The sequence below is a fragment of the Hyalella azteca genome, unplaced genomic scaffold (genome assembly GCF_000764305.2).
Source record: "Hyalella azteca isolate HAZT.00-mixed unplaced genomic scaffold, Hazt_2.0.2 contig3354, whole genome shotgun sequence".
Taxonomy (NCBI): Eukaryota; Metazoa; Arthropoda; class Malacostraca; order Amphipoda; family Hyalellidae; genus Hyalella; species Hyalella azteca.
This window is the reverse complement of record NW_025933605.1, coordinates 175,687-189,133: the sequence shown is the minus strand read 5'-3', so window position 1 is coordinate 189,133 and position 13,447 is coordinate 175,687. Positions and strand designations below refer to the sequence as shown.

At 42.4% G+C, this 13,447-nt stretch overlaps 2 protein-coding genes across 2 annotated transcripts; both read right to left on the bottom strand.

The window, feature by feature from the left end:
• Positions 1–559: 559 nt before the first annotated feature.
• LOC108669413 lies at positions 560–8,727 on the bottom strand. Its single transcript, XM_018156735.1, has 2 exons — positions 8,630–8,727; positions 560–8,269 (listed from the first exon to the last, which is right to left on the bottom strand). Exon 2 carries the CDS (start codon positions 8,051–8,053, stop codon positions 3,884–3,886), a length of 4,170 nt encoding a protein of 1,389 aa, XP_018012224.1. The 5' UTR covers positions 8,054–8,269; positions 8,630–8,727; the 3' UTR covers positions 560–3,883.
• LOC108669400 (peptide methionine sulfoxide reductase MsrB-like) lies at positions 8,153–10,447 on the bottom strand. The gene is made up of 3 exons (XM_018156721.1): positions 10,182–10,447; positions 8,630–8,732; positions 8,153–8,269 (listed from the first exon to the last, which is right to left on the bottom strand). Exons 1-3 carry the CDS (start codon positions 10,445–10,447, stop codon positions 8,153–8,155), a joined length of 486 nt encoding a protein of 161 aa, XP_018012210.1.
• Positions 10,448–13,447: the final 3,000 nt, after the last annotated feature.

Genomic DNA, 13,447 nt, shown 5'->3' with positions numbered 1-13,447 from the left:
AAATCAGTTATTAGTGACACTGATGCAACTATTTTTCCACGTGTCATATCAATGGAACTTGGTTACTTGTTCAAGTTGTATTGTTTGAGACGACTTTGTTTTAAACATAATCTAAACTCACTTGGAACGTGAATCCACATTCCATATAGCTCCCCGTTTAGCATTCAAAGTCTATGTCAAAATATTCTTTTGCCAGCTGTTTTTCATGGCGGTATAGTTCGAAATAAATCAAACGTGCACCATCAAATAACAGAGGTTAGACGGTTTAAATCTTGATTCTGTCACCTGCTGCACACCCGTTTTGGCAACTCCAAATGAATAATGGCGTCTCAAACAAATTACTGCACTCAGCAACCAACAATAAATTACGATAGTTGGTCTAATTTTGATAATTGTAAACCATTGACAAGTAGAGCTATTGCATATACATATATATGACGGCGGAGTTTTAATAAGACAGACTGCACCCTCAAGCTCTTGGGCCTGGGCAGCCATCCTAGTGAGGTCAAGGTTGAAGGCTTTATTTGATCATTTAATAGGGCAGAAAAGATACAAGCAGATCTCTTTACGTTATATTTAAAGCATCAAATGAAAATGTCATGCATAAAATCACAGTAATAGAAAAATGTCAATTATTAAGATAATAATGCGCTGATATACATATGACAGGTTCAGAAAGAGCGACTGTGACAGAACTCGAAAAATTGGTTCTTTCCTCCAAGCGTGATGCCGCTAAGACTTATTCTATAACTTTTTTGATGGAGTATCGTTCTTCGACACGAATTGCAAGAGCCACGCTAAAGTCTTTACTCTGTGAACATATTTTTTCTTAAAACAATCGTCTTCTAATTTAACGTCACTTGCGGACTGTGTTGATACTTCGGTTTGCCGCACGGCAATCTTCGGCCTGCAAGGCTACTTGAATGATACATTTATCTTAAGATCGTAGAAAATACGTTAAATGCAATTTTACAGTTAAATTAGGATACATAAAGAAAACATCTCAGAGCGTTCAGAGATAGTTGCAATTTCGAGCTATCTAAGTTCTAAGTCTACTAGAAATAATTGCTAAGAAATAAAATTTGCTTAGTGAAAACAGTTACAAATTTAGTCACAGACGGATAAAACGGAAATACATTAGAGGAACGTCGAAGACTAGAAGAGCAACACGTCGTAGAAAAATAAACCATATCATAACAAAGTAAATAGTAATTCAATTCGTTAAAGCATTATTTGGCAGGAGAAATACTGATGACCGAGTCTCATGGATTGCCTGGACACAACTCGGGCCAGCTAGGACTTCGATTGATCATCTGTCATGTCGAACGCCACTGCACATCTAACGTCATCACATTTTTAACTCCATCGTATGCCCAGCACCACCGCACGTATGACATTATTGCACGTCTAACACCGTCACACGTCTAACGCTACCGTCAGACTGCAAGTTGTGCAGTGACGTGACTACACACGCTGCTACCATGCGCTGCTTATTGCTGATGCATCAACGAATTACATCAAAATATTTCGGTGGCGCCAGGCAGGGCGAATTTCAAATAATAAAAACAAAGATGAATTAAATGAAGGTGAGCGCCGACTACAGACTCTGGACGAAAATTCAGTCAAGGCAGGCAGGGCAATAAATTGAATGGGGGCAAGAGCAGCATTGCATTGCAATTCTGTTGTGTTGGAGCCTCGCCCCGTTCGAGATGCACAAGGTGAGGCTCACCGATACTGTAAAGAGAGAACATGAAAGGAGAACGCTAAAGGGAGACCGTGAATGGGAGATTCGCGAAAAGGATATTGTGAAGGAGATAATGTAAAAGGAAGTATTTGGGAGTAGAACTCCGGGCAAAACGTGGGAGATTCTAAATTAAATGATGACCGCTTGATTGTCACTTCATCATTTACTTAGATACATAATATTATTCAATAAGAAGCGTATGATGATTAGGAGAGCGTGATTCATACAAAACATTCACGCGGTGGCAAAGACTAACCCACATATGCACGATGCTCGATGTTGTTCACAGCGCCAGGCAGGTGTTATGTACAGAAATCAAGGGTGTACAGAAGACGGCTAAAGGAGAAAATCGCATCGAACGCTTTAAAGTTTATACAACCAAAGACACTCGACTAAACCAATTTGCAAATGAGCAAGAAGATTATAAAAACTGATAGACTAAGCCATATTTTTCTGATACCGGCGATTATTCAGTCAGAATTAAAACGATTTTTCGGTGTTGTCCGCCATCAAACCGTAATACTGAAGAATTGGGCTGAAATAGAGACGCAAATATAACTTGAATAACAGTAGAGGAAGCCACAGCCGCAACTTGACACAAATCCAAGAACGGTTTTCGTACATCATCAGTTTTAATATATAAACTGAATGGTCTTCAATGTTCACGAAATTCAATACACCACAGTAGATACATCTGGCTGTTTAAATATCCAACTTAAATACGAACGGATCAGCACGCGGAGGAACCGTAGAGCTGTAGATAATAGGAACCGTAGAATTGTAAATAAAAACACTTAATACTGAATAGCAGCCCTCAGGACGCGTCAAAGGAAAAGTCGTAAAAAGCCGGAGTGGTACCGGGCTCAGGCGCTTTAGAAAATAGCATCTCTCAATAATTAGATGAAAAGAACTGTCGCTGTTAGCGCTATAGTGAAGTAATATGACTGCATATGACACAGCAATGCATCAAACGTCTCTTCTTGATACCTCATGACGCCTTCTGTTACATCACGTCAGCGGACGTTGAGACGTCAGAGTGACGTTACAAACATGACGCGGTTACCACGCTGACGTAGAACATCGTTATTTGCATCATCAATAATTATGATAAGGTATCTCATGCGCATCACACTCACGCGTCGTGTTCATCACACTCATATGTCGTACATGCAAATTAAACTGAAAATTCATATTTACAGTCAGGTTTCATAGCGCCTTTCAACGAGTATGCGGTTATAGGTTAACCTGGAGCACAACTCGGGTCAAGTTTCGCTACAACTCCTCAAGATACTTACGTAGTGAAATTTGTATCACTCCTGAAATTGATATAAGAAACCTTAATGTTAAATTTATGGACATATGCATATATAAAAGTGTGTTGAGGTGAGGGTGGCTTGCTCCTGTCCCTGCAAGACTCGGTCGCAGTTCAAATGAAAATGCCAACTGCGGGAGCGCACTTAATAAAATCACAGATTAGTATTATAATGCTAAATTAAATGCTAAAAAAAGTAAATAGTACGAAGTAAAGAACACCTGCTTATACGTGATAGAGCAGTGGTTTCGAATTTAACTATCCATGTACAAATTATGATCATTTCAGATAACGGCTAACCGTAGTAATAACAAAACCATTTCACAATATGTTGAGAAGCTGCATAAAAACTAATAGCAACGGTAATATAATTGCACAATATTGCTGAACGTAGGCAGACGATTAAGTCTACGAGAGCGAGAGCTTAAAGAAAACAATGTGGTTCGGTAAAAAGATCATTCTCGCGAATAATCAATGAATATGTAAATTATGAGACCGGAAGTCAGCGGCGAGAGCGAAATGTTACCGACGCGACCATCGAAACCTATTGAGGCTTTTGCGGTCTGTCATTGCAGACGGAGGGAAGATAATATAAGACCAACATGGATCCCTCGATCAGGCAAACCTCACACTTCACAGTTTTAATGAATTATCTATTGCAGCGCAGCAGCCTAATATTAAATTTTTCATAGCTACAGTACTTATGCATACAACTAACTTCGGCGACACTAAAGGGTGGCAGGTGGCAAGGTAGACCACCTGGACACCGGCCTTACACGAAGGCACTTGGTGGTGCCGGGCTGACACAAACTCGGCTCCTGCGAAAGCTATTTCGGTTCAAATTTTGAAATGAGGTTTTTGACTCGCGGAATTCTCTTGGTTTTGCCCAAGTTCTTCTTGTTGAGCTCAGCTCGAGTGCGAAGTTGGAGCTCGTCGTGCTCCCTTTCCAGATGCTCGATGAGCTGCGTCAGCTCGCAGTACTCTGAGCTCGTAACCTCGCTAGACTCGCTGCAGCTGAGGTGGGTAGCTGGTTTATCGTCAACCCCGTGCTGCCGCGAACAGCCACTTGGTTTGCCAAGAGTTTCGTGTGTATCAACGTTGACGTCGTCAGGTCTTGCATTCGACATTTCAGCGTAGAGGTTCTTTTTCAAAGACTTCGAGGGCATAGACTGCTCAATGCTTCTTTTACTAGGTAAAAAACAGCTTGATTCTGCAGCTGAATGGGTTGATGGAGCAGATGATTTCATACGCAACCTGTTGCGGCTGTGCGCTGCCGACTCGAGTGAGCTTCCCTCAAACGCTGCTCCAGCAGCGGACGTGTCACCGATAATTTGTCCACTGGGTAACGTCTCGGTGGTATTTTCTGCATGGCTTGCTATCGCCTTAGAGGGACACAAGTTTGTTGATAATTTTTTAGGATATTTGGAGGATTTTTTGACCCTGCTTGTCTTGTCAGAACAAAGATCACTCGCAGAGAACCGGTCATGTGGATTAGCACGAAGGACCGTTGGCCGCGTCCTTCGCTGAGATCCGGGGGAACAGATGCCATGTCCATGAGCCGCAGGACCAACTTCCATAGATGGATTTCCTCCGGCTGATTTTGGTTTTTGGATGTCGCAGGACTTCTTTGAACCATCGTTTTTCAAAGTAGAAAAATTAAAGTTATCGCCTTTCAAGTCGCTCGAAATCAATCTCGGAGGAAAGCTATAATGAACATCCTTGGATTTAAAAGAATAATTCTTAATGCCCTTTTGGATGCGTTCTTGATCGTGATTGTTGGCCGCTGGACATGTCCCGGCTTTATCAGGGCCAGCACTTATCGCCATTCTCGGACTTTCTTTTCGTGATTGAGAAATGTTTATTTTCTTATCTAAATTGGACGGGGTTATATACAATTTATTGCGATGGCATTTCTTCAACCTGTGATCGGATAGATCGGTGACATCTTTTTCGGAATCTATGCTGGACGATTGAATAGAGCTTGTGCAACTTGAGCTGCTCTTTACAACATCAGAGTCACAACTTATGTTTGCGGTAGAACTGTTTTCCACTTTGTTATCATTCTTCATTGCACCACTGGACTTGAGTGTTCTTTTCCTAGCTGCAAAAACATTGTCACATTTCCGATCGGACGTTGGGGCAGCACTACGACATTTCTCCAAGTTTTCAAACATTGCCTTGCGACTAGAAAACTCCTTCCGTTTCTTATACTTTAAGAGAGAATTAGTGTTCCCGGGAACGTTCATATCAGCCTGCATGCACCTGAAGGTGCTGCTCTGGGCACCATCATTCGCCGAAGCGATAGGAATGCTTGTACGCAGCTTAACAGTTTTGGGTTTCCCTCTCAATTTACTGAGGTCAGTATCAACATTACAGCCGTTTACTTCACTGAATAAACTCACGATATTAGAAACTTTACTCACTTTCGAATTGGCGCACGTGATAGCCTCGCTGAAGCTTTGTGTGCGAAGATTGCCTGAAGCCTCACTAATGGAAGAGTCGGCGTCTGAAACAACCTGTCCTGAAGCTGTTGAACATTCCGAAGTTTCAGCAGAGTCAGCAAACATCAGTTCATTCCTAATACTTGCAATCTTTGAGCTATGACTAATAGAAGAAAGGGACTCGCTCAAGTCCAAGTCGTCACAAATCTCGACATTGCAACCATCCAAAGATGCAGGTCTATCGGAGGAATTTTCTTCTGAATTTACCGAGTCGTTAAATAGTGTGGAACTCACACTTTCACCGCCGACACAGTTGTGGCCGCTCACTTCACTGGGAGGTTTATTAATGTCAACTCCTGCGCCATCACAAACCATGCTTATAACGTTAGTATTTTGAAGAGTGCTAAATATTTGTGAACCAGGATCGTTATTAATTGGTACTTCTGAAGATAAGATTTGTTTGGATTTCAAGTCATCATGGATGAACTTTACATCACCAGGCGACGCTGCCGAACAAAAGGAACCATAGGATGCGTCGTCATCGGAATCCTGAACGGACCTCGCGCGTTCGAGTGACGATGTGAAGCTACCGTCAAGCGAGCATCGGTCATGTATCGTGGGATTTTGAGGTGCCTTGTCGTGGTTTCTGACAGTAATATTAGCTGATGTGCTCTGTCCTGAATAGCAAAGGTTGGGTACTTCGGAAGGTGATAAGGCCTCTACGTATGCCTCGCTACAGCTCTGATCAGACCCATCTTCGTTAGAGTCAAAGCTGCCCGGTTTGATCTTAGAAGTCAATTTGACAAGATGACGCATAAGTGAGTGATTATTAGCGTTATTAACATCACTCTTCACTCGTGTTGGTTCCATTCTTTTATTTCCGTTGGATTCTGACTGAATGCAATACTGCTCGTTGTCAACTGGTACATTATCTGGTATTAGGGGCTTTACATTCTGTAGAGCAGGTTTCGAGTCAGTCTGTTCCTCAACGACGCTTGAAGATACGTCAATTCCTAGATTTGGACGAATTGAAGTAGGTACGACACAAGTTTCTGCAGAGGGAGATACTAGCTGAATGCTCTCCATACTGACATCATTCGACATCGTTGTCCTGCTGGGACACAAACTAGAACTGCCATCTGTCTCTTCTAAATACGCACTCATATCCGAATTGTTTGTGTTGATTGAATCGATGGAAGGAGGTCTTACGACAGGGACAGACTCACCCTCAAGAGTAACAAATTTAGTGGTATTGTTAGCAGAAGTAGATGACGTTGTCGACATACATGTGATAGGGGTTTCGTTTCGGGTTGATGCAACAGTACTCATTTCGTCAGGTAAAGAATTTTTACTGCCATGCATATCATGAGTGAATGAGTTGCCGTGGGCTTCAAAAGTCAATGGAGAAGTAAGGTTGAAATCGCTCTCTTCGTTGTACAACTTGGGGGAAATTAGAGATGAAACTTTGACACTAGAAGGATCTAATTTTGGCTTGGGGGCTTCGATTTTGATTTTTGATGTAGAACGAACGTCTTTCAAAGTTATTCTTTTAGGTGGTAGTGCGAGGGAGGCTATTGCTCCTCTAGAAGACATGATACTCGTAGAGCCGACGAGCTTCGTGGGCGCCACGGAGCTGAGGATGACATTAGTACTGGACTGCGTGGTAGACGAAGACGAGTAAGGCGCACCGGCAACATCGGTAAAAGAACTAGGAACATGTGAGCTGGAGCGAGTTTTATCAGCTACTGTTTCAGAGTCGAACATCCTACCTGGAGTTCTAGAACTGCACAGAGAGCTTCCACTTATAAAGTTCTGGGACACTTTTTGGGTTAACCGCTCTTTGATTTGTGATATTCTTGAAGCATTTGACTCGGTATCAGAAAACTTCTCGGCATCAGTCAGCTTGGTGATGGTTGGTGGTGGGCTTGTTAAAGGAAGGCTCGGTATGGATGAGCTTTCATTGTTTTCGATTCCTAAGTGTCGGGACCGACGATCTGCCAGATAATTCTCTTCCATTCCATCTGCATTAGAAAGTATTCTATTGCCTGCAGCCTTTGTTTCTCTGCGAGGAGTTTCTACGGCACAAGTTGTAGGAGTGTAGGTTATGATAGCCTTGCTTTTAACGCATACTTGAGCCTCGAGGTCAACTAGCTTACAAACTTGAACTAATGGAGCTTCTTCGGGATCACCGCAGACGTTCGCCTGGTCACCCCATAGAACGTTTCGACTGAAGCATGATGAGGAGTCGTACGAGTTGTACTCTGACATGTTTGTGATGGGGTAAACGCTTGGACTAGCACTGAAACTAACATGACGGTTAGACTTTAAAGATTTCGAAGGACTTGATTCAGATGACGTCAAGCTTTTCAACGAGTCGTTTCCCTCGCTGAGTTCACCAGTGGGCAGGGTGAGTGCATCCTCATCTAATGTAGTCTTCTTGAGGACACCGTGCAGAGGTCGGTCGCTCTTTGCCTTCAGAGCTGGGGGGCATAAGCCAACGCTGGGCTGCCTGGCAGGAGCGTCCGTGATGACGGACGGCGTCGTCTGAGAGATCATTGACTCCGCGTGCTGTTGGTCGTGAGGCGGAGGCTGCTCCCCCCGAGGGGCGCGTCTGCCGGGCGTGAAGGAGAATAAGCTAGTCCAAGGGGCCCTGTCTCAGGTGCGCGACGCGGGGCTGTCGCACCCGTCGATGTTTGCAGGAACTCTGAAGCACAATCGCGCTCCTAGCGAGCACGAGTTGCTGGGCGACGCCATGTGCACCAAGGGGGCCAGCTGAAAGAAATTTAATAATAAATGTCGACAATTTGTATTGTTCGGCTATTTCAGCGAGCATTACAAGTGAAAAACTTGGAAACAGACGAAATTGCCAACAAGTTAAGTTCATGTTCATTGCGCAAGTTTTTATTCATTGAGATTACAATCGGGTAAATGATCAACGGGCAATTTAACATTGTGTTTCAGATGGTGTAATCCGGGGTGTTTGACAAACAAAATTCAACAGAAATTTTTCCAACGCACCAAAACGCACAATTTCCCTTCTTTAAAGAAAGCTAACTGTGATAAATAGTCAATATTCCAAACGTTAGTCATTGGCAGCACATGAGAAAGAATTATCACACATCACAAGCTCACCGTGTCGTCATAACGCGGCTGCTGATCAAGTTCATTAGCGCCGCCTCGACTGACTTCCTCTTCGGTGGAACTGAAGCTCAGCGACGCCGAATTGACGCAGAACCTGCGCACACAACTCAGAGTAAACACAGAGTAATGAGTGCAGAGGCGCGTCATCAGTGTCATATCAGCGCGTCATTAGAGTCATATCAGAGCGTCATCAGTGTCATATCAGCGCGTCATTAGAGTCATATCAGCGCGTCATCAGTGTCATATCAGCGCGTCATTAGAGTCATATCAGCGCGTCATCAGTGCCNTAATAATAATAATAATAATAATAATAATAATAATAATAATAATAATAATAATAATAATAATAATAATAATAATAATAATAATAATAATAATAATAATAATAATAATAATAATAATAATAATAATAATAATAATAATAATAATAATAATAATAATAATAATAATAATAATAATAATAATAATAATAATAATAATAATAATAATAATAATAATAATAATAATAATAATAATAATAATAATAATAATAATAATAATAATAATAATAATAATAATAATAATAATAATAATAATAATAATAATAATAATAATAATGATAATAATACCGGTTTCAGCGTTTATTAGGCTGCAGGCCTTTATCCGATTCTTAACATAGCATAACATTCACAGCTTGTTGCGGTCTCACACGCAACTCATTAATCCAATTTTGCTGTGCTTAATCGCCCGGCCTCCTCGCCGATTCTGACCAGAAACTGGCGCACAGAGCTGATATAGAACCCGCACCTCTCGGCTTCAATCTAACCACAATGCCAACCTGGCTACTTTTGTTTGACTAATTTCATCCCAGAAAATTAGTTTGTCATTGTAAGTGTAAAATGAAAATAAACATTGTGTATCCTCATCAATCGCCGTGAATTGGCATTAGCGAATTGTTGATCAAGTATTGTACTTGATTATTTAGTATTGAGAAAAGAGTGTCGACCCTTTTCAGGCGGACGCACCACGCCACTCGCATCACCCACTCAAAATTCAACCGTTCAAATTTTCGTACAATTTATCCCCCAATTAGGAATCATTCGTGGAGTCGTTCAATACAAAAATAACTTCACCATGCCTAAGTCAGCGTCCAGATCGGTGCTATGCTTACTGTTGATACAAATTTTATCAAATATTGTACCCGCTACACTTTCTCGTTGTTGTTTACTAAAGTGGAAGCTGGTAGCGACACAAAGGCAGCGGGAGGCTAACAAATACTTTAGTTTACATAGGCTAGAGTGCGCAATGGTTCTCAGTTATGCGTGGGTGATGATAGCGGCCTTGGGGTTACCGCTTGACCGCAGGCCATTCATCGGCCTTTGTGGGACAAGTCATGTGAGACACCGGCACACCAAGGGACAAGTCATGTGAGACACCGGCACACCAAGGGACGGGTCACGTGAGACACCGGCACACCAAGGGACAAGTCATGTGAGACACCGGCACACCAAGGGACGGGTCATGTGAGACACCGGCACACCAAGGGACGGGTCATGTGAGACACCGGCACACCAAGGGACGGGTCATGTGAGACACCGTCGCACCAAAGGCCGGGTCTAATGAGACACTAGCATAAGACCACCACTCACCATGGGACAAGTCCTGCTTGAGCGTCACTCTGTCCCAACTGATGATGTCGTAGAAGGCCGGCCAGCCCGAGCCGGAGTCGTACTTGGTCTGAGATTGGAAGAGTTCTTGGCCACAGACCACGCAAGCGTATACACCGCGCTCCCAGTGCTTGTAGTACGCATTAGAATACGGTCTGCACATGCGGTGTACGCATTAGAATACGGTCTGCACATACGGTGTACGCATTAGAATACGGTCTGCATGTACGGCGTACGCATTAGAATACGGTCTGCACACACGGGGTAAGCATTAGAATACGGTCTGCACAAACAACGTACGCCTGAATACGGTCTGCACATACAGCGTACGCATTAGAATACGGTCTGCACATACAGCGTACGCATTAGAATACGGTCCTGTCTCTTATACACATCTAGATGTGTATAAGAGACAGAGGCTATTCCATCCAACTACTGGCCAGCAGTGGTTGAGTTTACTGCTCAGCGTTAGGCTATTCCATCCAACTACTGGCCAGAGGATCTAAAACAGAACGGCAGTGGAGCGACTCACGCACGTGACGTCACTGAAGCTTCAGCTGAAGGTTCTTACCGATCGATACGCAAGAGCAAAGAATAGAGAGGATCCTAAGAACTTAGGGGAGGCCATATATAAACATTATCGAGGTCAGCATACGAGAAATGACAATAACGCATAGTGAAGGAGCGTATCTTGAACAGAACACTGATGTTACGAAAACGAGCTGCGGACAACTTGAATGCGTTCAGTTGGACTATCACTGAAGTCTGAAGTAAGCCACAAGATTGACTGATAAGGATAAGTTTTACCCCAGGTTTGTGTAAAGATTACCAAACTAAGCAAATTTTCGTGTTGTTCTACGATATTTGCTTTGCATTTAGAATATTTTCGCAGAGCAAACCAAGCCACAATGTCAGATTGCCGAATGGAACAAGGCGGATCAAGAAAACAAGAAGTCAAGAACCACTGTCAATGAGACTTTAATGTTGAGTCACTTTTGCACTGAATTTGCCGCCCATCAATAAAAACGGTAGTATTCTTGCCACAAATTCCTCTTGAGGCTTGCGTAACGAAAAAAAAAAATATCGCAGCCTGTCGAACTTGCGCCTGCAGGGTTTATTCAATTTTGTTCAGCATGAATCGGTTCAATTAAAGGCCAACAGCTAGCGATAACTCTGGTATCATTGATAATTAGTACTGAAGTGCATAAAGCTCATCACTTCCAGTCTAATCAACTTAGCAATAATAATACTTAGCAAACTTTAATATTATGGGTTTTTCCATTTCATAAAGCGTCCGCAAAACAACGTGTCACCCAGCCACGAACCACGGACTTTCGCTCAATAAGTGAATCATGCCACATTAATTACTGCCACTACCGACTGATTACCGAGTAACTTACAATTTTAGAATAAATCGTAATTGTATCACTATTCACTAAAGCGTCCGATTTTTACCTCAAATAGCAGATGAACGGGCATGCTCAGCGCCCAGCTACAGTTATTGCGCTAGCGGCACATCCAAAACATCAGCTAGCTAATTCATTTCCTGATGAGCTGAACGACCTGCCCGCGGCAATGACTCGTTCCAGGATGAGCTACAAAAACCTGCTTCATTTTTTTGCACAAAATAAATTCGATTGAATTCATTATAGGCAGCTTTTACAGCTCCTAATAGAGATTTAAATTATCACTTCTCGAACTCAGTAGGTATACTTGACGGAAGATTTCAACAGTACTGTTGCGAATGGCGTAAAAAATGAATGTTTAATTAGTGTCAGATTTAATTATTTACAGCAATAGTGGAAGAAATAACGCTCGGATGGCGAAAGAATATAGGAATAAAAAATGACGTCACGCATTTATAAGCAGAAGAATTTCAACTAACCTTAAAGAAGGAACACGCTTACGTTCCAGATTATGAGCTACAACGATAATTCCGTTGAAACTGCACAGTTTTTAAAGCTACGGGAGCAGGAAGTATGAGATGTCTCTGAAACGCATGAAATCTTGGCAGTATCTACGGCCAGTGAAAATACCGAGTGAGCTTCAGCTAACTTGCCCTGCACGATTGCGAACGGGAACTTAGTTGTGGGTCAAAATTGAATGCCACAATGTTTAATTTACGTACTTCTAAAGTAAAGGCCAAGCACAGGAAGCGTAAACTAATATTCAAATTCACCTAGGGTATGAACATTTTTGCGGAACAACACTTATTCACAACTTGGTCAGAGCCTTGAAACGAAGTTGTACCAAGACTTGTATCACAACCAACCTCACTCTGCAACAGCGCCTGCGCAACTGTTTGACTCGTCGAGTGACTCGAGTCGACACTCGACGAGCTATCACAAGCCTACATCAAAAACATTGCTCACAGCCTGGGATTAGCAAACACAGTACACTAAACTATTCACCCTGAATTCATTTCGGTTTTAATTATTTCTGCGCACGAACCGTTAATAAACTGCGTCATAGTCTCCGCAAGTCTCGACTTGAAATTCAATTGCTATTTTCTTTACCTGAACACGTTTTTTCGGTAAAAGCACGTACCAGAATTTGGTTTTCGCGCAAATTAAACATTTATCATTTAAACACATTAATGTATCCTCGATAAGTGCGCCATTTATAGCATAGACACTTCATACACATATTAATGCTGTCATCGGTAATCTTACCAAAAAATATAACTCAGTACTCACGGCAGTGAGTGACAGAGAGCGCATTTTCTCGTCGACGAAAACTTGAGGTCACGGACGGACAGACAGACATGGCTAACACAATAATGCATTTTTTCCATAAATGAGAAAATGCTCTAAAAAGATGCCGAAACCGCACTAAAGTCCTAACCAATTAGCTTGAAATTTGACAATTAACTTGACACACACGGATCTAGATAGATGCGCATCCAAACGTAACAGTAAAGATCGCACTTTTACGAGTAAGCATTAGGGAACCTCAACTTTTCGGAAGAGAATTCACTTTTTACAACACAGCTGCGTTTCTTAACATTCCTTGAAGTTTACATGCAAAATCTCGACTTCACGCGAATCCCTGCCACAATGTCACGTTCAACACATTTCCAAACCATTCTCACTTGTGTGTCATATCTTGGCAGTCCTCGCATATCTCCACCAACTCACCTGAGGCTCCTCAGACCTCGAGATTA

Bases quoted from the DNA above. Each gene is read 5' to 3' on its own strand.
- LOC108669413 (XM_018156735.1), bottom strand. From the start codon at position 8,053: ATGATCTCTCAGACGACGCCGTCCGTCATCACGGACGCTCCTGCCAGG.
- LOC108669400 (XM_018156721.1), bottom strand. From the start codon at position 10,447: ATGTGCAGACCGTATTCTAATGCGTACTACAAGCACTGGGAGCGCGGT. The intron at 8,733-10,181 runs GTGTCTCACATG...TTGTGTGCGCAG, and splicing joins ACCCGTCCCTTGGTGTGCCG to GTTCTGCGTCAATTCGGCGT. The intron at 8,270-8,629 runs GTGAGCTTGTGA...AATTTCTTTCAG, and splicing joins AGCCGCGTTATGACGACACG to CTGGCCCCCTTGGTGCACAT.